This window comes from Astyanax mexicanus, chromosome 20, assembly GCF_023375975.1.
Source record: "Astyanax mexicanus isolate ESR-SI-001 chromosome 20, AstMex3_surface, whole genome shotgun sequence".
NCBI lineage: Eukaryota > Metazoa > Chordata > Actinopteri > Characiformes > Acestrorhamphidae > Astyanax > Astyanax mexicanus.
The window spans coordinates 38,157,660-38,181,575 of NC_064427.1; the positions used below are offsets into that span (position 1 = coordinate 38,157,660).

The 23,916-nt window shown below is 37.6% G+C and overlaps 1 protein-coding gene across 12 annotated transcripts in view; it reads left to right on the forward strand.

The window, feature by feature from the left end:
* Positions 1-3,137: 3,137 nt before the first annotated feature.
* The window catches only part of synj1 (synaptojanin 1), a 47,310-nt gene continuing 26,531 nt past the window's right edge, over positions 3,138-23,916 (forward strand). For all 12 annotated transcript variants that reach the window (XM_022681451.2, XM_049468916.1, XM_049468918.1 and 9 more), the window contains exons 1-11: positions 3,138-3,225; positions 5,680-5,833; positions 5,943-6,029; positions 6,783-7,050; positions 8,243-8,468; positions 9,360-9,443; positions 15,842-15,903; positions 20,717-20,813; positions 20,934-21,109; positions 23,144-23,225; positions 23,355-23,507. In XM_022681451.2, coding sequence (XP_022537172.2) covers positions 5,710-5,833; positions 5,943-6,029; positions 6,783-7,050; positions 8,243-8,468; positions 9,360-9,443; positions 15,842-15,903; positions 20,717-20,813; positions 20,934-21,109; positions 23,144-23,225; positions 23,355-23,507 — 1,359 coding nt within the window. In that variant the 5' untranslated portion in view covers positions 3,138-3,225; positions 5,680-5,709. The remainder of the gene's footprint in view (positions 3,226-5,679; positions 5,834-5,942; positions 6,030-6,782; positions 7,051-8,242; positions 8,469-9,359; positions 9,444-15,841; positions 15,904-20,716; positions 20,814-20,933; positions 21,110-23,143; positions 23,226-23,354; positions 23,508-23,916) is intronic.

A 23,916-nucleotide genomic window follows, 5' to 3' on the forward strand; every position in this document is an offset into this window, starting at 1 on the left:
TTTTGCCTCAGTCTTCAGCTATGATTGGACAGTTCGCCAAAGCGCTCCGCTTTTATTGGCTTGTGTAGCTGTCAATCATAAAATGGTTTAGGACGGGGCGGAGCTTAGGAGATAGGGATTTCACTGCACAGTGACTGATTGGTGGAATCGCCCCCCACCCGCCCCTTAATATCTAAATATCACAGTTACAAAACAACAACACACAGTGCTTAAGGAACATTAAAAAACGGTACACTTGTGTCCCTTTTAATAAAAAAAAACAGCAAAAATATAATAATAATAATAATAATAATAATAAATATTTAGCATCTAGTAGCTTTTTTGCCATATTAGTAAGCTTTTTGTAATTAAATAAGCTTGATAACTCATTATATATTGCAAAAAAACTATAATAGTGTAATTATAAGACAATTTCATGCCACTGATATAATGGCATAAAATAACGATGCAATTATACACTTATAAAGCATCTATCTATCTATCTATCTATCTATCTATCTATCTATCTATCTATCTATCTATCTATCTATCTATCTATCTATCTATCTATCTATCTATCTATCTATCTTTCTGTCTGTCTGTCTGTCTGTCTATTACTAAACATCTATATCACTGAAATGTCATACCTGGAGGGTAAGCCACAATGCAAGTGCCAAAATGACAATTGTCTACACTTTAGACAATAGTATTTAGTTTTAACTTTATAATATTTATGTAGCTTATTTTATCTGTACCAGTGTGATTATCTTCTGTTTTTCTTTTCATGCAGCTTTCAGTTCAGCAGACTTCAATTGAAGTATTTAATAATCAATAAATCATTAATTACATAAATAATACACTACAAACACAAGATATTTCCTGTTAAAATATTCCCTCATTTTGAATTTGATGCTGCAACATGCTCCAAAGAAGTTAGGACAGGGGCATGTTTAAAACCATGTGTTACGTCACCTTTCCTTTTAACAACACACAATAAGCTGTTGGGAACTGATTACACTAATTTTTTTAAACTTTATACGTGGGATTATTTTGCTCTCTTGCTTGATGTTCAACAATTTTGTGCTTCATAATGTGCCACACATTTTTATTGGAAACAGATCTGGACAGCAGGCAGGTCAGTCTAGTACCTGCACTCTTTTACTATGGTGCCACGCTGCAGAATGTGGCTTGGCGTTGTCTTGCTGAAATAAGAAGGATGTCCCTAAAAAAGATGTTGCTTGGATGGCAGCATATGTTTCTCCAGAATGTAGCTTTCAGCATTAATGGTGCCTTTACAGATGTGCAAGTTACTCATGCCATGGGCACTAACATACATCCATACCTACCTACATTGCACTGATAACACTCTGGATAGTACTTTTCCCTTTTTGGCCTGGAGGACACAACATTTATGATTTCCAAAAACAATGTAAAATGTGGACTCATCAGACCACAGGAAATTTTTCCACCCTGATTCAGTCCATCTCAGATGAGCTCAGGCTTGGAGAAGCCACTGGTATTTCAGGTTGTTGTTGATATCTGGCTTTCACTTTGCAAGGCAAAGTTTTATCTTGTAATTGTAGATGAAGCAACATAGTGTGTCCACTGACAGTGGTTTGTTTTCTGATGTGTTCCTTAGCCCATGTGGTTAATATCCCTTACAAAATGATTTATAATGCAGCGCAGCCTGAGGGATCTAAGGTCACATGCATTCATTACATTACATTACATTACATTACATTACATTTGGCAGACACTTTTGTCCAAAGCGACTTACAATAGTGAAGTGCAATTCAGTGTTGGTTTACTACTTCGCCTCGCAGAGATTTTTAAAAATTCTCTGAATCTTTTGATGATATTATGGACTGTAGATAATGAAATCTCTAAACTCTATACAGTTTATTTATTTCAACATGAAATATATTTTCTTTGTAGTGTATTCAATTGAATTCGGGTTAAGAAGGATTTGTAGATCATCGTATTCTGTTTTATTTATGTTTTACACAGTGTCCCCCTTCACTGATATTGGGGTTGTAATATTAATTATAGAAGAAAAAGAAGAAAAAGAAAAAGAAGAAGAATAGATACTTAAATTATCTCAAATAAATGTATGCATCCAGTAACAACAAACAGTTTGATAAATACACTCAGAGAAAACAGAAGAATAGTAAATATGAAAATATACAAAGGGTATAACAACTTTGGTAAAACAGTGCAGTAGGTGGTGCTAACGGCCAATAAATATTTAACAAAAAAAAAAAAGCTAATAACAGAAATTGGAGGAAAGCTAATCAATATAGCTTACATAAAATGGTCATTATAAATTTTAAAAATAGATTTTATTTTGATAAATTAATTATTTGAATTAAAAACAGCTCTCTTGTTGTTGTTTTTGTTTAATAATTAATTTGACAAGTTTAATATGAAGCTTAACAGTATATTCTATGTGTTAGAATATTAGACTTGTTGTTATAATAACACTTTATACACATATCTGGAAAAAAAAATAAGAGACCACTTAAAAATGATTTTTTTTTGATGAGTTTCTTTGGTTTTACCAAATTATATATAATATAATATAATATAATATAATCAATTATATAAAATATAATATAATCAAAAGATGGATGGATGATCATAATCCATCAAACCAAGCTGAACTCCTTAAATTTTTGCACCAGGAGTAATGGCATAAAGTTATCCAAAAGCAGTGTGTAAGACTGGTGGAGGAGAACATGATGTCAAGATGCATGAAAACTGTTATTAACCAGGGTTATTCCACCAAATATTAATTTCTGATCTCCCAAAACTTTATGAATATGAACTTATTTTCTTTGCATTATTTGAGGTCTGAAAGCTATCCATCTTTTTTGTTATTTCAGACATTTCTCATTTTCTGCAAATAAATGCTCTAAATGACAATATTTTCTATTTGGAATTTGGGAGAAATGTTGTCCCTAGTTTATAGAATAAAACAACAATGTTAATTTTACTTAAACATAAACCTGTAAATAGCAAAATCAGAGAAACTGATTCAGAAACTGAAGTTTTTTTTTTCCAGAGCTGTATTTAAGAGTAAATGTAAAATGTTTAGAGGGTTAAGAATTGAGGAAATAAAGCTCAGTCGTGACGGGCGCAGATTATTACACCACCCCTGATGTACCTGGGGGGCGGGGCTTAGTCCGCTCCCTGCCGAACCACTGTCATTCAGGGACTGTCAAACCGGCGGAGACACAACACTGCCAGGTACCGCCAGCCTCCGTTTATGCTTTTTAGTTTTCGGTTAACCAAGAACTGCTTTTAAGATGTTTTTACATTTATTCAATATAGTGTATAAACGCTCTCTGTGGCAGTTCGCTGTCTGTAACGTTATCCAGCTCTCTGTGCTAGTTAGCTGGCCTCGGATAGCCTAGCTAACGTTAGCTTAGCTAACGCTATAGTTCAGTTAATAACGCTTCAGCATAAAGCTGCAGCAGTTCCCGGTGTTCTGTCAATTTGTGCGACCTTGTCAAACCGTGCTACCCTAGTGTATTTAAAGATTGTAAAAATACAAAAAATAGAACATACTCCCGGTAGAAGTTACAGTAATATTTTTGAGTAACAGTTACTCTAAATCGTTGTATCGGAGTAACGTTAATGTTATGGCAATATAATTTATTGTGATTATAAGCCGTTTTATATATATTGTTTTATTATATTTTTATTTTTTGTTGTAATAAATATCTAATTTAAGCAAAAAAATAAATGTCACTGAGCTCAGATTGAATAATAAATTATCAGGAAAAAACATGAAAATAGTAAAAAAATAATAATAATAATAATAATAATAATAATAAATGAGACATAACGCATGCGCAGAGCCTGTAGGTAGCACGTTTCGATGGGTGGCGCAACTCGACAGAACACCGGCTCTCTGCAGGAGCTCCCTCTGTGTTTGAGTTGGATTAGCTAACCTAACGTTACCCTGATAATAAACCACATTATCGAGGCCACGAATTAACCTAGCTAGTTAGCGTTAGTCCTCTAGCTAATGCCAGAATAGCCAGCTAGCAGCTGAGCTGAATTATTCGGGAATAATGTTTGTGAGTCATTTGAAAACAACCTTGGCCACCAGCTTCACTCCATCTCCTCAGCTCAGGTCGCACAGGACTGGCTAAGCTAGCGTTAGCTGGGTTATCTGTCTAGCTAAGACCACTTCCTTACTGGGGCCCGTTTGTTTCTGTGGAGCTAGGAGCTAACAGCTAGCTTAGCTAATCTATGTGAGATAGGGTAAGGTAGCTAACCTACCTTTAGCTTTAGTGATGCACCTTACAATCACGACTACTGTGGGTTAGTTAACTAACATAGCTAACGTTACTGTTATATATATAGCAAGATGAAGTGACAGTTACTGTAACGTTAGCTATGTAACATTAGCTTAGCATACCTACAACATTTGGGTTATAATTTGTTTGTATATGTTTGGTTTTGTTTAGCTTCTGATTTAAGGGCCTGGCTACAATCCTTTAACTAGCAGGCTAGCTGATGGCTAACAGCAGGTTTGTGTGCTGCTCAGTAAAGCTGGTTCGGTTCGGTATTAAAACGCTCTGTGTTTTTTCATGGTGACCTGTCGCCGTATAGCTATAACGTTACATCGATCTGGTCGTGCTGTAACTTAACTGTATAAGGGAGCTAGCTAATTTAATGTCGATGGCAGTAAAGGACAGACCCCTTCTTCTATGGTGTTCTCTGGCACGATTCGTGCTTAATTCTATATCATTGCACGACAGATCAATCATTTATAGATTGGAGCATTAAATTCAAATAACCTCTTTCCATACTGCGAAAACAAAGATGATCTTTATCACTGTTTTTCTGCATTCTGAAGATGTTTATGATGATGGCTAGCTAGCTAACCTGGCTTAGTGTATTTGTAAAGTGAGAACCTGCTGAGCACCTTCTGCTTGTAGATGCTGGCCCAGAAAATGGTTAAACATAGAATTGGGACTACACAGAATTTGAAATGGAGCTTTTATATTAAAAGGAAGATATAGACTAGGATTAAGCTAAAATCAATCTGTGATCTGTGATGTTTAAAAAGATGATATGATGTTGGATGAGAAGATAACTGGCTAGCTTGGCTGTTTTTTGTTTTTTTAGCAGTCCTGTGATAAGCTGCATGTCTATGCTGACCTTCAAAACTGTTGTATCTACGTTTCTGGGGTTTATGACCTTTTCACATAAAATGGATTTGGATATAGTTTTTTCTTTTATATAATATATTTTAAAAGAACTCAATTTTCTAGCCAATTTAGGAATATGAAGTGAATATGAATATGAACTCATCCTATCATTAGCACATGCCTTCTCCAACACATGTAATGTCAGCCACTTTCTCATTTTCAAAGTGATGCCGATTCCACATCACTGGGCATCCAGCATGTTTGGAGGAAAGCACCGGCTCCTCAGCTTAGAAAATGTCATCGGTCCACCTCTAAGAGAGCAAGACTAGTTGTTTTCTCTCAGATCTGAATAATGTTTTTTTTTTTTTCCTTGTGTGAATTTTTTTTAAAAAATGGACCAATAGAAATGCTCCAAAATGACTTGATTGAATCAAATCTTTTTCCGTTGTTTTATTGAACAGCAATGAAAGAATGTTGCATGACAGCGATGCTATGAAAGATTAATTCTAGCTCACGTGTTCATGTCTTTGATTGGCAGGTGTAAAGCAAGTTGTGTCAAACATCAACCATGGCATTCAGTAAAGGATACCGCATTTATCACAAGTTGGACCCGCCACCCTACAGCGTGATTGTGGAAACAAGGAACCGGGAAGAATGCTTGATGTTCGAGTCTGGAGCTGTAGCTGTGCTCTGTAAGAGAATGCTTCTATATATTTCTATTAATATTGTTTAAATGCTTAAAGATGTAGGTGCCTGTTAGCATCCCAAAACTTGCTGTTATCTGTCATGTTTCAATTTCAGCGGCTGCAGAGAAAGAGGCCATCAAGAACACGTATACCAAGATGCTGGATGCTTATGGCATACTGGGGGTTCTTCGTCTTAACTTGGGTGAGTATACAGACTGTCCAGCATTAACTGGAAATATAATGGTTATTGTCTGTCAGAACAATGTTGAACATTACAGTTCCCCATTTGTCCTTCATAGGGTGTTGCCACAACAGGGCTAAATCCCAAAACAGATTAAAGGGAAGTTCTTGATCTCTTTAAAGAGATGTTGACCTCAGAGTTGGCACTATGAAGTCAGTAGATTATTGTGCCTTGTGGAAAATGTTGTTTTTAATATTTTATGTTATTATAATGTTGTTATTTTAATTGCAGAGAAGTTTGTTGTATCAGTTGTTAATCTGTTAATAGTTTGCAGTTCAGTTAAGTGTGGTTGGTACTTGGGCTGCACTGGAATTGCATTTGCAATATGTATAAAATGTAAGAATGTTTTCACATGAAGAAAATCTAACATGACATAATAATGCATCCTGTGTGTCGAAGATTTGAGTAAAATGAATATATTTGGGCAGATTTAATCTGTCTTTGTTTAATATTTCTAAGAAAATGAGAGCAGTAATATTTCATTTTGAATCGAGCTGTAAAAATAAAACATGTTTGCACATTAAGCATCCTGTGATGTGACATTTGAGCATGCACACATTGCGATAATGATGTTAAAACGATATACTGCTTTTTTTTTCTTTCTTTCAAATGCTGTGTGCAGTAAAATAAAATGTTGCAAAAAGCTGTGAACCCATCAAGCCCGTGCTTCCTCTTTCACAAACTGATTTCACAAATGTTATTCTCTTTTTTTAGGAGACTCCATGCTCCACAGCCTTGTCGTAGCAACGGGGTGCAGTTCGGTGGGGAAGGTACAGGATTCTGAAGTATTCCGGATCACAGCTACAGACTTCATCTCCCTGAAGAATGACCCGACTGATGAGGACAAAATCTCAGAGGTGCGAAAGGTTTTAAACTCTGGGAATTTTTATTTTGCCTGGTCCTCCACTGGAGTCAGCCTGGATCTCAGTCTTAATGCACACCGCAGGATCAGAGAAGACACGTCAGACAATCGCTTCTTCTGGTGAGTTAACCAGGTTTATGTTTTCTGCTTGGAAATTGTTTTGCAGTTGCAAAAAAAAAGAAAAGAAAATGTGTGAATGTTACATTTGTGAGGAGAAGGCATGAGCTCACAGTTTATGAATGCCATTGTTTTTTGGCTGTGTTTATATGTCGTAATGGAGAGATTAGCCAGGCTATTGTCCTTCTTAGAAAAGAGACGCCTCTCATGCATTCTTAGGTGTCAAATTCTTGTCTGGTGTTACTTTTGCTATCTTTTTCTCACTATGACATTGTGTAATTATCAGTTTTGCTGCTGTTTATGTCCCATTTTGGCTGATTATTTGTCTGGCTACTGGTGCTTAGTAATGGGGGGTGTAACACAAATCAATACATTGATGTGTCACATTTATTATGTTTTGCAATCCTGTATTGATTGTGTTTTAATCCATAGTTTACATGTAAAGATTGATGGCAAACAATATCAGATCTCTCTATTACAATTTACACAAAAAGTAAATTATCTTTTTACTCTGCATATCTATTTTAAGGCATATGATGATGTTGTTATACTATGACAATCATATTATATTGAATTTATAACAGCCCCTGTATTGTGATATCTCCATATACAGCTCTGGAAAAAGCATGAGACCACTTAAAAAGTATGAGTTTCTTTGATTTTACCAAATTGAAAACCTCTGGAATTTAATCAAGAGGAAGTTGGATGATCACAACCATCAAACCACCAAACTGAACTGCTTGAATTTTTGCACCAGGAGTAAAGGCATAAAGTTATCCAAAAGCAGTGTGTAAGACTGGTGGAGGAGAACATACCAAGATATATTGATTTTTGACTTGTCTTTGAATTATTTGAGGCCTGAAAGCTCTGCATCTTGTTATTTTAGCCATTTCTTATTTTCTGCAAATAAATGCTCTAAATGAGAATATTTCTATTTGGAATTTGGGAGAAATGTTGTCCGTAGTTTATAGAATAAAACAACAATGTTCATTTCACTTAAATATATACCTATAAATGGCAAAATGAGAAAAACTAATTCAGAAACTGAAGTGGTCTCCTAATTTTTTTCCTCAGTGTGGTAATCCTTTTAGGTTTTTAAAGATTAGTAAAAATAATAAGAAATGACTCCATCACAGCTAAATACACAGTTAAAATCTGTGTACATGACATCATGTTCTGTACTGCTTTGAATCAGGAATCAGTCCCTGCATCTGCATTTGAAGCACTATGGGGTGAACTGTGATGACTGGCTTCTGAGGCTGATGTGTGGCGGAGTGGAGATCCGCACTATCTACGCCGGCCACAAGCAAGCCAAAGCCTGTGTTATCTCCCGCCTCAGCTCAGAGAGGGCTGGCACACGCTTTAATGTCCGAGGCACCAACGACGATGGCCAGGTGGCCAACTTTGTGGAGACTGAGCAGGTGGGTCTTCTCTATTTCGATATTACATTACATTACATTTGGCAGACGCTTTTGTCCAAAGCGACTTACAATAGTGAAGTTCAAAAGTAATAGAAGTTAAAGGTAAAACATCTTTAGACAGGGCCTAAAGGAGGTCAAAGGGAAATAATGGAATAGAGGAGTGAAGGAGAGGAAGAAGGAAATGAGGTTAGAAGTAGGTAGTTAGTTAGAGGTGTTAAGAGAGTAGGTGCTCTTTAAAGTGCTCTGTCTTCAGAAGTTTATTAAAGATAGTGAGAGATTCTCCTGATCTGGTAGTAGAAGTAGTTAGTTAGAGGTGTTAGGAGAGTAAGTGCTCTTTGAAGAGCTCTGTCTTCAGGATTTTATTATTAAAGATAGTGAGAGATTCTCCTGATCTGGTAGTAGAAGTAGTTAGTTAGAGGTGTTAGGAGAGTAAGAGCTCTTTGAAGAGCTCTGTCTTCAGGAGTTTATTAAAGATAGTGAGAGATTCTCCTGATCTGGTAGTAGAAGGTAGTTAGTTAGAGGTGTTAGGAGAGTAAGAGCCCTTTGAAGAGCTCTGTCTTCAGGAGTTTATTAAAGATAGTGAGAGATTCTCCTGATCTGGTAGTAGAAGGTAGTTAGTTAGAGGTGTTAGGAGAGTAAGTGATCTTTGAAGAGCTCTGTCTTCAGGAGTTTATTAAAGATAGTGAGAGATTCTCCTGATCTGGTAGTAGAAGGTAGTTTTGATATTGTAACAGTTAGGATGCATTAACATGATATTGAATAAATACACAGAAAGCCAGGTCCTGTTTAAGTCCTGCATGCATTTATCTTTTTTTTTTTTTTTTAGTAGTAAATTCTGTAAGTATATAAAATATATTTATGCACATTTATACGTTGATCTGTCATCACCAGGTCATTTTCCTTGATGACAAAGTGTCTTCCTTCATTCAAATCCGTGGATCGATACCTCTGTTCTGGGAGCAGCCAGGTATACAGGTAAGCGTGCAAAACATTTGCATGGCTCTATCTCAGCATCTTTGTAATTTAGTTGGAAGTATGACCTCTGAGTTTGGCATTAAAGAGAACTCGGTCAGCATTTGCTTGGTTCGACTGTGCACTGACTGTGTTTGTTTATTTTATATCGGAAGAATTCTGTCCAGGGAATTTTGTTGCATCTGAATCAAAGCCGTCATTCTGGCACACACAAGAAGGATGCCAAGCCACACCTGGTATTTGGAAGGCTTAATTTTTAAATCCTTTGAAAATTGGTGGCTGGTCCTTTTTTAAGTGCTAAAGGCTTCGTGCAATGTCAGTGATGATAAGTACCGATAGGTTGATGGGTATAATTTGGTAAGCCTTATTTGGACAGATGTTATTCAGTTCTATATTAAATCCTGAACATACATGAACTGAATTAAAGCAATTCTTAAAATGTATTTTCTTTCCATTGACATTGCACAGAGGTAGTGGCTTGAGCTGGTTGAGGAACCTCTTGCTTTTATGCATCTGATCCTAAAAGGGTTCCACAGGCATATTGTTTTAATGTTGGTGTTCTTTATTGTGAAATGTTACTTTATTGTTAAAACAAGATGTGGTTTGTGACCCAACAGTGCAGGCACCTTCAGATTAAATCTACACACACAAAACAAATTAATCAGCACCAGGCCCTTAAGTTATTATGCAGATTCTGAATATTTTAATATATTCAAATAGGTGTTTTGAATGTGTATTAGAAAAAAAGCTTGGAGGGTGGAAAATGAAAAATGATGTACAGAATCAGTCAAAATTTGGACCCACCTCTTCTAGGGCTGCAACGATTAGTCTGCATAATCAACAACATAAACTATAAAAAATAGTTGTTAGAATAAAATATTTCTTGGATGGATGGATGGATGGATGGATGGATGGATGGATGGATGGATGGATGGTTTATCCCGAAGGAAATGTAGGAATATGTTAAAGTAACTACATACTGTAATAAAATAATAATTTTCTTAGACAAACAATCATTTCAGAGAGGTATCTCCTTGGAAAAAAGCAAGAAAGAATGTTTCCTACAATATACTTTGTGGGCATGACAAAAAAATAATCGCGACTAATCGAACAAATATTCTGCAGATTAGTCGACGACTAAAGTATTCATAAGTTGCAGTCCTAACCTCTTCTCATTCTATGTGTTTTCTTTCTTTTTATGATGTTTTAACATTGTATATTTAATACTGATGACCGGTTTAAAGCTATACAGGAACATGTGGAATTATTTGGTAAACTGAATATATTTTTAGGTTCTTCTATGGCAGGGCTGTCCAAACTTTTTTTGTTGGGGGCCAGAAGGAGAAATATATTTGAAATCACGGGCCACAGACTCTGTAATAAAACAAATAATGAAATATACCACTTTAAATAATACATTTTCCTGATTATTTCATTTACACACCATTTTACTTGACTTACTATCTTTATCTTTGACAGTGTTGTGTAAACTAAGATTTTTCAAATTGATGTTTAATTTCATGATGTCTCTTAATTGCGAGAACTTTTAGACTCTTTGGCCTGTTTTTCTGCGCTAGAAATGCACACCCTCTCCGCTTTTAGACTCTTTGGTCCGTTTTTCTGCGCTAGAAATGCGCACTCTCTCCGCTTTTAGACTCTTTGGCCCGTTTTTCTGCACTAGAAATGCGCACCCTCTCCGCTTTTAGACTCTTTGGTCCGTTTTTCTGCACTAGAAATGCGCACCCTCTCCGCTTTTAGACTCTTTGGTCCGTTTTTCTGCACTAGAAATGCGCACTCTCTCCGCTTTTAGACTCTTTGGTCCGTTTTTCTGCGCTAGAAATGCGCACCCTCTCCGCTTTTAGACTCTTTGGCCCGTTTTTCTGCACTAGAAATGCGCACTCTCTCCGCTTTTAGACTCTTTGGTCCGTTTTTCTGCACTAGAAATGCGCACCCTCTCCGCTTTTAGACTCTTTGGTCCGTTTTTCTGCACTAGAAATGCGCACCCTCTCCGCTTTTAGACTCTTTGGTCCGTTTTTCTGCACTAGAAATGCGCACCCTCTCCGCTTTTAGACTCTTTGGTCCATTTTTCTGCGCTAGAAATGCGCACCCTCTCCGCTTTTAGACTCTTTGGTCCGTTTCTGACACCTAGCGTTCAAACTTTGAATCTCACATTATAAAAACCTGCTTAACAGTGGGCCAACTTTCATTCTATTTCTAAAATACCTCGCGGGCCGCTCCAAAAAAGGAAACGGGCTGCAAATGCCCCGCGGGCCGTAGTTTGGGCACCCCTGTTCTAAGGAGCAACATTTAGCTTTGATAACAGATTTGCACAATCAGTGTTTTCTTGAGGTAGAGTCTTGAAGGAAGGAGTTCCTGAAGGTGCTGAACAATAGTTGCTGCTTTTCCTTCACGCTGCAAAGCTCCAGCTCATCCCAATTAAATCACCATCTCAGTTGTTTTTAGAACAGGGGATTGTGGAGGACAAGCTCTTTTTTGTGTCCCTTAATTTTTTGATGTCTTTAATATTAATCTGTAAATTGAATAAAGAAATACAGAAAACATTGAATGAGAGGGTCTGTCCAAACTGGTAATGTACATGCCCCAAATAGCACACGTTTTGTTCTATAAATGTTAATAATATGTGTTACAATAGTTTTTTATTTATTTAACTTCTAGTCTCCTCTTAATTTAAACATTTCAATTATAATGCTTCCCATACAAGAGTCACTTGTCACACTCTGAAGTGTTTTCCCATGAAACAGAGCGAAACCTGAGATGCCCTGGATGCTGCAGCTGAGCTAGTATTAAATATTTATGGCAGAGACCTGCACAGGGCAAGAATCTTGGGTGGGTTTGGGACACACCTACTGCAGGACTAGGGTAAATATAGAGGCTTTTAAAGGCTGTACACTCTGACTTTTCTCGATCCGTGGGTGTAATCTGGATTAGGCGGTTTACTGGAGGAAATGGAAAAGATGTAAATGCAAGTACATATTTATTACATGAGAATATCCTGGAAACATTGCAGTTGATCATTGTTTGGTTGCTCTGTTTGTTAAGAAAACATGTGGTATCAAATCAGGTAGCATGGTGAAGCAGGGTGCGGCAGGATGTAAACTGTAACTGTGTCGTGACCAGCATCTCTCTCTCTCTCTCTCACTCTCTTTCTCTGTCTCTAACTCTCATTCCCTCCTTCTTCCTCCAAATTAAGCCTGATGCGGTCAGTGATCAGTGACTGTTAACAAAGTGGCTGTAAAAGACTACTGCAGGAGAATATTAAGACTGAGAGCAGCTGAGCTGATGTGGCAGTGTTACTATTTTCTGTTCTTGCTGTTCTTAACGCTTGTCTTGACTTCATGGTGGCCTAGTGAAATGTGATGCTGTGACAGCGGTTCAGTTTACAAAATGCATTTGAGACCAAAACAGTAATTACAGTGCTAGAGCAGATGTGCTGTTCTCATGATGGATGAGGGACCATTGCTTTACCAAAATGTAGAGACTGAAAAAGAATTGTCAGAGCCTGCAGTAATTGGGGGGTTTCAAGAATTCATACATGCAAATGCAGTCAAGCCCCTTGCAGTTAGGTCCAGTTGCTGCATTGGCTTACCATTTTGGCACTAAAAACAGCAAAATCTGTGAAGCAATCTTGTACTGTGGTTGTTACAGTGGTTGTTACATTTGAAGCAGTTAGTAGCCATTTAATGGTTAAAAGTTGTTTGTTTGCTTTCTGTCTTAAGACCTGACAATGGTATTTGGTTAGCTAGTTGCCCTTTCTGATGTTGTGCCGAAATCTGTCTCTATGACAGAATCTGACTCCCTTTAAAGGTCTCATTCCATCGATTTTTCATTCATTTTAAAATGTCTAGCTGTGGTCTCTAGTATCTAGGCCTCCAGTGATCAAGTATAACGCTGCTTTAGTCCGGTGGAGGAGTGGACGAGGAGAAACGATAGGATTTAGTCTTCTAAGAGTTAATCTACAGTTACAGTAGATACAGGAATCACCAGTGTGATCAGTTGTGCACACTGCTGTGTGATGTACAAACACGTAAAGAGGAGTTTTATTTTGGCACATCACCCTTTTCAGATATCCTGTTCATGACCTGCATCTCAAAAAACTGACTACATGTGAGCTTGTTGACTAGGTGAATTTAAATATGTAAATTATGGTGGACATAAATGTTATTTGTAACATTCCTGGCACATTTTCAGTGTTTAGTTTTTGGAATTAGCCCATTTTCCAGCCTTATTTCAGTTATGATGGATTTTCATTTTCATTGTAAAGTGTTTTAAATGCACTATGTGTTCAGGAGTCCCAGGATTTACAGAGAAAGGCAGGCAGCCATTTTGTCTTTTGATGAATAAACAAATGCTAATGCTAAATCTAAGCTACTTCAGCTAACATTACTCTTGTAACCCTGTAGCTAACAATCTTGCATCTTTCACCTCAAAAACAGATCTTTGTAAAGAGGTAGTAAACTAATACCAAGCATGGCAGCTCTGGCAGCTGTGTCTGTTAGCATTACCAAGCCAACCCTGCTGAACCTGGCTGCTAGCATTGCAGCTAATTTGCTCCAAACACTAAAGGGCATGGATGTTTTGTCTGTTAGCCTTGTGGCTCCAATCCAGCTGAGCCTGGCTGTTAGCATCTCGGCTAATTCGCTCCAAACCCTGCAGAGCTCCTGTGACTTTTAGCATTGCAAAAAAAAAAAGCGCTGCTAGCATTGGGGCTACCTTGCTGCAAACTCTGTGGGCCTGGCTGAGGGAACTTTGGCTTATGATGGTGTGGGTATTTCTTTTCTTTTCTTTTTTTTTTATATTTTATTAATGTGACAGTTTCCTAAAATTTCCAAAACATATTCTTGCTTACTAATACTTGCTTACTGTTTTTGCTAGTACCCATTTCTAACCCTTAAAGTCTAAAGCTTCATTACTCACACCTAGAAACATTAGAAACACCTAGGCCTGTCACAATAATAACTTTATCGATATATTGTACAATACATGAACATGACCTCAATAATATTTGATAATCTTAATATTGTCTATTGTGTTTATTTGTATGTTTATTCACATATATAACAGTGAACAATATTTTAGCCAGTCCTGCTTCAAAAACTGACCAATGCTTCAATAACTGTGAACTGCAGCAAGTAAAGAAATAAGTATATAATTCCAAACCTATGATTAATTTAAATTGTGTTGTCCTAAAAAATGTATGATTGTTTTTTTTGCTATTCTGTTATCATTATTTTAGTGCCATTTAATGGTCTTAATATAAAAAAAATAGATCTAGACAGATCTAGAATCACCAAATTCTTAGGTTACTTTTTGAATTATAAATACGTTTATTTAAACTTTAAGTTTAGCATTGAATTTTAGTTGAAATTTTATTGGTCATCTTTTGGCTGATCTACAGTAGCATCCGTCATGTATATGTCGATTTTTTGAGAGGAAGCAGGTTGAAGTTCATGCATTTAACAGCAGTTGAAAGCAGTGACATAATTGTGTCACTGCCCACAACATTAAAAATGAGCTCAGAGCAGTAAAATAGTCCAAAGTACGAGATTACACATGTCCTTTTTTTTTTATCAGCTCTGACCATAAAATCAATTTAATAGTACAGCTCTATTAAAGACTATTAAAGGAGGATATTGCTTATGTGCATGTTATTATGATTTAGGGTCCTCAGAGTCTCCTGGGTTTCAGTGTGTTTAGCCTTTTTACAGTAATTACTATTATTATTATTATTATTATTATGAGAGTTATTGCACAGTATATGGACATCTTTATTAATTTGTGCTGATATCAATATTGCACATTATGTTTCTTAGAAAGGACAGCCTATTAAAGTAAATAAACTGATATGTCTTTTATGTAAACATATGGCTTTGTTTTCTTTTTAATTAATGTTTTATGTGTTTATGATAAGGACTGGATGACATGTCCAAAATTTATATCATGCTATATATTTCCAATTCGATCTCGTAACTGTACTTAATAATTAAAAGTTCATTGCCCTGTAAAAGGATGCAATTGCATTGAATTATGCTATTATATCATCATTAGCTTGTAATAATTGCATACATGATTTTAAAATGACAGTAATTTATTGCAAATATTTCTGAATAGTGTTTTCTCCAAACAGAAGCATTAAATACATGATTATGCTAGAATATTCAATGCAAGGTAAAAATCTGTTTAGACTGGGGTTGACTTTAATAGACTTTATTGAAAAAAAAACCCTTTTTTGGTTTTCTTTTATTTTACTGTCTGCCTGCCTCCCTCTCTTTCTCTGCTGCGTCAATTTAGTTATTTCTCTCTGTATTAAAAACATATCATTTGACGTATGTCTCTCTGTTCTCTTTCTCTCTCTCTTTCTCTCTCTCCACCTGTACATAAAGGTCGGCTCCCACCGCGTCAAGCTGTCTCGCGGCTTTGAGGCCAACGCTCCGGCTTTTGAGAGGTAATTAACCCGTGCTGCTCCCTGCTGGTGTGCCAGCCACTGTGCCACTGCGCAGCTGCTCGGGACAGTGTTCCAGCATCACTGCCGCATTACAGGCAGACTGTCTGCTCCAGCATGCACAGTCTAACAGACTTACACAACCTTCCTTCAATCAAAGTGCTCTAAACATACAGTTTAATATCTGACCAACACTTTTCACTGGCCTCAAATTCACACTGAATGCTGTATAGCTTGCCGTATCTTTAGAAACTGACATCACAGTATTGTCAAGGTCAGACAGAGAGCGAGAGAGGAACCTCTTCTGGGATTCTCCACCAGTGAAGAAGAAGATAGCTTTGTGTCATAATTTTTTATTTAAATAAGCTCTCAAGCACAGGTATTGGGCAGCAGTCTTAGGATTTTTATTATGTAGTTTCATTCTACAGTTTCGGCAGCTATAATGCATAATGCAGCTATGATGTAAGATATGATTTAAGTATAAATTAGCTCAGTATTTTGCACATATACCTGATCTCAGGCAGATGTTATCCTGTTCTGGCCTAAACCATTGTGAGGGAGCTCTGTGGGAATTAATTGTTGGATATGTGAATCAGTGACTTCACTAGAGATTAATGAATGACACAGTTAAGCCTATTAATAAATGGTCTAGGTAAAAATGCTACCCTAGAATAAGTATTAAAATGCCCCCAAAATATTGGTTTACCATCCATTTTTAGAGTAGTAATATGTGTAGAGAATGTAATAATAATAATAATAATAATAATAATACATTTTATTTATATAGCGCTTTTCAAGATTCTCAAAGACGCTTTACATACAAAATAAGGCACAAATTAAAAGGCAAAAAATTACAAGCACAAAAATAAGGGACAGTCTTTAAATTGAACACAAAAATAATTATAATAAAGGCAGTTTTCCCAATGACAATTTACAATTTATATAGCAGGGTCTGGGGAGGCGGTAGCTCACCTCGCGGCGGACCGCCAGCCCACAATGTACAATGTACACAATGTATTTGTCTCTACACAATTGTTATTTCTGTGATTATATCAACCAAAGCTTATTCAAAACAAGCAGAGTCAAGCAGTGCTGTATGCTTTGTCGCAGACAGACACGTTTATTTACTGTAAATACAGAGTCAGTCTTTTTAATCTTTTTTTTTTTATGTTGTCTCTCTTGAGACTGAACAGAGACTGAACTACAGCTCTGGAAAAAAAATAAAATACTACTTCAGTTTCTGAATCAGTTTTCAGAAATCAATATTTGGTGGAATAACCCTGGTTTTTAATCACAGTTTCCATCCATCTTGGCATCATGTTCTCCTCTCTCCACCAGTCTTACACACTGCTTTTGGATAACTTTATGCTGCTTTACTCCTGGTGCAAAAATTCAAGCAGATCAGTTTGGTTTGATGGTTTGTGATCATCCATCTTCCTCTTGATTATATTCCAGAGGATTTCAACTTGGTAAAATCAAAGAAACTTGTTATTATTAAGTGTTCTGTTCTTTTTTTTCCAGAGCGGTATATTCTGTTTCTATTCATGCCTCTTCACTGCACTGAAAACCAACCTGTCTAAAACACCCTTAAATGCATTTAAAACTTTCACTATCAGTTGGCTAAAAGGTGGTCTCAGACTGCTTTCAAACAGACTCTGGAGTGGTTTCCTTGTGGTGAGAATGTGAACCCACCTCTGTTCAATGCGGTGCAGGTGCAGTTTAATCTAATTAATTACCCAGATAATTACTACAGTTAATAAATAATGCCAGCTCTGCTGCTCCATGCTAATCTTTTTCACACTGAATGCCATGTATGTAGCTCTCCCCGCTCACACCCACACAGCTGCACTTCCTGTGCTGACATCCAGCTGAAAACACTGTTTGAAAGTGTAACATCAAATTTTCTATGTTCAGTGTTAAAGTAGTAGTAAAGAACTTTCTTGCTCCCACGCCAGACATTTCTGACCAATCAGAAGAGACAATGCGCTTGCTTTGTTTATTGGTGCGCATTTTGGTGCATTTAGGTTTGTGCCTGTGTGAAAACAAACCAAACCGAGGGGGAACGAACCACTCCAAGTAAATAAACTCAACTGATCCAAAAAGGAGAAATGAACTAACTACAGGTAAAAAAAAAAAAAGTAAGAAAAACACCCTAAATTAAAAGTGAAAAGCTTTTATAGAAAATGTTAAAGGTTTTCTATATATCTAATAATGGTCGATAGACTTCAAATAATAATAAAATAAAATGTCACAGTTGTGGATAACATGATTTAAAATTGCTGTCAATCAAGAATTCAAAAGTAAATCTTCTTATAAACGTAGCTTAAACTAAATAAAAGGAAAACTTAAGCATAGACCTAGTTTAGATGCATTACAAAAGGGATCTGTGTCAGTATTTTAAATGTAAATAGAATGCAGGCTTTTTACATTGTTTGGTTTCCAATTTTCCTATTGTAATTCTTTGAATAATTAAAGTTTATTTTTAAAAGAGAGCGAGGACCTTGACAAAATAAAACACAGAATGGCAGTCTTACACTTAGTGAGTCATGTCCTCAGAGTTCTAAAATGAGCAGTGTTAAAATCAAAAGGAGACCTATACACAGTGTACGCGTCTTTGTCCTTTTCCTTCTTCTTACTCTGACGTGTTTAAGATCTGTATCCCACCCACTTTGGTTCTTTACAATAGTCTTAGTCATCCTCTTCCTTATTACCCTTGCCACATAATCGAAATGTGAATGTAATATTTGTTTTAAAAACTTGTGTTCCAGACTACACTGAACACTATTGTATCTGGTTTTGTTTTTTGTTCTTGCTATTTCTTTCCATGTTCTAACATGTCTGATTAATCACAGTCTAGAGCAGGGGTACTCAACTTAAACTCAAAAGTTTGGTACTTGCCTTATTCAAACTCACCTGAATTAACTCATCACTTAATTACCAGACACAGAAGGAATCCCAGGGGGAAATGTTCATATTACAGTAGCCAAGTTACAGCAAGCAACAGAAATGGCGAAAACAGAAGTAAATAAAATGTAATATCATACAATCTGTATACAGTGAAATAAAATATAATATAATAAGAACTACAGAAAAAAATATTAATTGATAAAGTGTTGGTCCCCTGTAAACAGCAAATTGGATAAGGTTTCTATGCATTGTAATTATTCAGTGAGATATCCCAGTTCAAATCCTAGATCATAGGTCGGCAATAGGCGCCCGCGGGCCAGATGCGGCCCGCAAGCAAAAAACATCTGGCCCGTGAGGTTGAACTATAATGAAAAAAAAATAAATCGGACTGTCCGTCTCAAAAATGCTCTTTATTTAGAAACTTAATTTTCCAAAACAGAAAAATTTATTAAAGATTTTTTGATAGAGCCACGGGCTGTTAGATAACTGCTAGCTTCTTTATTCCGTTATTTTTTTTTTTATTCGTTTGTTTTTTTTTATTTAACAAACAGGTATATCATTAATAGCGCCCCCAATGGTCAGTCCACAGATTTCACCCACATCAGCCCACTTGAATGTCTGCTTGTCATTTTAAGAGCGCCCTCCCGCCACCGCTCCCGCCACCGCGCCCGCCAATCCCCCCCCCAAACCCCCCTCCCCCCCAAGTGCTTGTGGCCCGCCATGTAATGGCTTGGAAAAAATCTGGCCCGCGGCCAAACTTAATTGCCGACCCCCCTGTCCTAGATCATGCTGCTTGCCACATGTACAACCATCTGTTAGCTAATGTGTCAGAGCTGGGGTGCTGCACTTTCCTCTAAGTGAACTGGCTACCAAGTGATTCTGTGTCAGCGTCTGATGCTTGACTCCAACGCCCTGCTAAACCAAACTTAACATGCCCCAAATACACACACCTTTCTCTACCTAGGAAATTCAGAGTAAACACTAATATGAGTAACTTAAGTAAAATGAAAGAAATATAAAATAAATGGCTTTGGGTGAGAAAACGGTATCAAGATGAGTTGCACAGCAGTCTGTGAAGTTTACGCTATGTGCTAAACAGATGTTGGCTGCCTAAAAAGAAGCCAACTTTAGCTTTGTAAGGTGGTAGTGTGTATATGTTTGAAAAATTTGTCTTGTTTATTGTACAAGTGCTTATTTGATCTGATTTAAACCTGATCAGGAGGACAAAACTTGAAATCTCTGTTCAACTCTCAGCTTTAAATGATAAAACAACCTGCAGGATAGAGCCAAATGGCACAGACTCAGCCAGACACACAGATCCCTAATTTAGCAATCTATAGGTGAGCCGACAACCGAGCAGCTTGATATAGGGCATGTCAGTGTGTCTCTGCTATCGTAATGACGGGAAAAGTATGCCTTGTGCGGCTCGAAACACAAGGCAAGTTCTAATTCTCTTAATTAATCATGGGTGTGTTTATGGCGTAACATTCAATGAACCAATCAGCGCATCACTTGCCATTACCTTTAAGAGCCAGGTGCGCTCTGATTTTGGCGGATTGCTACTTAAATGGTTCAGCACTTTTGCACTTCTCAGAGAAAACTGTTGTTTTCCACCTTGCACAGGGAGTAGGATAGGGCCCACAGAGATAAGGCAACTACCAAACTTGACTTGAGGCACTTAAGTTTTGTATCCCTGGTCTAGAGTGTCCCCAAGTAATTTGAACCACTTTTAATGGCAGTAAATTGACACTATCTAAATGCCATACACTATGTCTGTCTGCTGAGTTCATAATAACATACTTTTAGACTTCACTGTGCTACCTGTGCGTGCATGTACCGCTTAAATATCAAGGCTTTTTAAAATTTTACAGTTACACGCTCCAACTTACCTGTGTAATTTCCTGTGCAGGCACTTTACAGCTCTACGACGGCTCTACGGCAAACAGGTGATCATTAACCTACTGGGCATGAAGGAGGGGGAGCACATGCTCAGCAAAGCCTTCCAGGTTAGCCATCTTCCAAATGCATTTTTGTTTAAAATATTTCAGCAGATATTATGTCCATGGGTGCAGTCGGCAAAATGTTTGGTACAAATCATCACATATTTTAATTCTGCCCCCAAACAGAGTCACCTAAAGGCCTCAGAGCATTCACATGCTGTGAAGATGGTGAACTTTGACTACCACCAGATGGTCAAAGGAGGAAAGACAGAGAAGCTGAGCACTGTACTGAAACCGCAGATCAACAAATTCCTGGATGAATGTGGGTTCTTCTATTATTCTGCAGAGACTGGAATTGAAAGGTGAGTAGATACATACAATTTACCAGGGTTGGACAATGAAACTGAAACCCCTGTCATCATTTTAGTGTGGGATTTTAGGTTTCATGGCTAAATCGGACCAGCATGGTCGCCAATCTTCATTAATTGCACATTGCACCAGTAAGAGCAGAGTGTGAAGGTTCAATTAGCAGGGTAAGAGCACAGTTCTGCTCTAAATATTGCAATGCACACTATAACATTATAGGCGACATACCAGAGTTCAAAAGAGGGCAAATTGTTGGTGCACGTCTTGCTGGAGCATCTGTGACCAACACAGCAAGTCTTTGTGATGCATCAAGAGACACGGTATCCAGGGTAATAAGTCAGCACACCACCAAGAATGATGAACCACATCCAACAGGATTAACTGTGGACGCTGTAAGAGGAAGCTGACTGAAAGGGATGTTCGGGTGCTAACCCGGATTGTATCCAAAAAACATAAAACCACGGCTGATCAAATCACGCAGAATTCAATGTGCACCTCAACTCTCCTGTTTCCACCAGAACTGTCCGTCACCGCAATCAATTATTGTGCTCTAAAACCAGGTGTTTCAGTTGCATTGTCCAAGCCCTGTATATAAGATTCAGTATGAGTATGTTCAACAGCAGGTAAATTAGCCTAAATCTCTTCATTTTTTTCCTATCTAACATTTGTTTGCGCTGTGAAAGTGATTCATGTGGGCCAAAGAGGAATGCTTCACGTGAAGATTGGGTTTCATTTTCTCCAAAATCATAGGAGTTGTCAAAAAATTCCACTCACAGCTGGGATTGTCATAGGGAATGCATATGAGCTGAAAGTATAAGAGGCATTTTGGGTTTGCGTTCTTTGTTCCTTTAAACTTTGCTTTATTAAAAACAAATTGTTTTCTTTGACACTGTAGCTGTTTCTTGCTGTGACTACATTCAGCCAATTCTTTACAAGCACTGCCGTTTTGACCCAAGCCTTTAAAGAGGATCGCACACTTAGTTATGTTTAAAGCTCACCTTCCGCGAAAATCCGATTTTTCTTGTTTTTTGTGGAATACAGTAGGTCTCTCCGAGTTGAATGTGTACACCTGCACATTAAACTGTTTTGCAGCCCCCATTGTCTGCAGGAGCTAAGCAAAGAAATCCCCCCTCCCCCCCTCCGAAAAACGGGTGAATTTTGAATTATCTTTCTGCCTACGTAGGCAGAAACTCACAGACCAGCCCACCTTGGCTCGAGAAACTCCCAGAGGCGGAGCTGAAGCGACGCAACATCACCGCTCATCAGTTAGGAGGTGGGAGGCAGTGAGCGGCAGAGCGGCGGAGGGGCGTCGCAGTGCTCCTAGCCAATCAGAGGAGAGATATTTGCATGCTGTTTGCATGTATGAATATTCATGAGCAAAGCTGGAATCCGGTCATTTTGGACACACCCCTAAAACAGTCCATTAAAAAAGAGCTATACAGAGACACCTGAGCACTTTTTTTTTTTTACAAAAACGGCTCACATGTCATTCATTCATACTAGAGACCACAACTAGACATTTTAAAATGAAAGAAAAAACGACGGAAGGTGAGCTTTAAACAAAGACATTTTTTCAAATATATATTGTCCGTTGCTTCATTTTCCCACCTCTGAAACCCTTACTCACACCGAAGTCATCCATTCTCACATATCCTAATGCCTGTTTTTTGTTCTCTTTGACATAAAAGCATGAACTGCAATCTGGCTATCTACTTAATGCCACATATTGAAATGCCACAAATTCACATTTTTAATTTAAATCAAAAATGTCACATTCAGTGTGTTCATTGCTGTTCACACTGCCACACAGATATCATATATATGTATCACACATGATAGAAAAGATCAGATTTGGGCTACCTTTACATGGTGTGTTAACGTAGCCACATTTTCTTTTTTTTTTCTTGTGGATTGTACAATAGTTTTGTTCGGTCTGAACTGAGGCCTTCACGGGTTTCATTGATCCCAGCATTCCTAGGCAGCTTAATCCACAGCTATGCAAAGTGTAATTTCTGTTTCTTTCCTTGTAGATGCCAGACTGGAACCACTCGAGTCAATTGTCTAGACTGCTTGGACAGGACAAACAGTGTCCAAGCCTTCTTTGCACTTGAGGTGTGTCCATATTGCTGTTTACACTGGCAGAGTTTTTGCCTTCCAGTTTAACACTAAATAAATGTTCTGTGGAGATCAAATAATCCTCATGTTTAATAGATTTTTTTTATACACTTGTCATTTGATCAGATGCTGCCACAGCAACTAGAGGCTATGGGACTTACAGAGAAGCCCCAGCTGGTAGCACGCTTTCAGGAAGTGTTCCGGACCATGTGGTCCGTCAATGGCGACTCTGTCAGCAAGATCTATGCTGGCACAGGGGCTCTGGATGGCAAGGCTAAGGTACAGTTTCCTCTGTCGTTGTTTTATTCTGTGTCTTTCATTATTTGTAGCTGTTCCAGAAGCTTTTTTCGTGCCTGAGTTTAAGATCATAGAAATCATACACAGCCTTTTAAAGATTCTAAAACACATTTAGAATTCATGCAGTTTAAAGATGTAATTTTGCTAGAAAGTGTTTAGTACTTGCTCTATTTAAAATACAGTAGGTCACTCAGAGTTGCATATGCAATATGCATGCTGCATGTGAAACTGTTCTTCTACCCTGGAAAATCTCCTTGTATGACGTCAACCCGTAAAATAGGATTTATGGCCTCCTCAGCTATCGACCGCCCACTGCAGATCCTTGAAGGGAGTGTTAAAGTGCTGTTAGCCAATCAAAGGCATTGCAGGCGTTTGCATGTCAGGAATATTC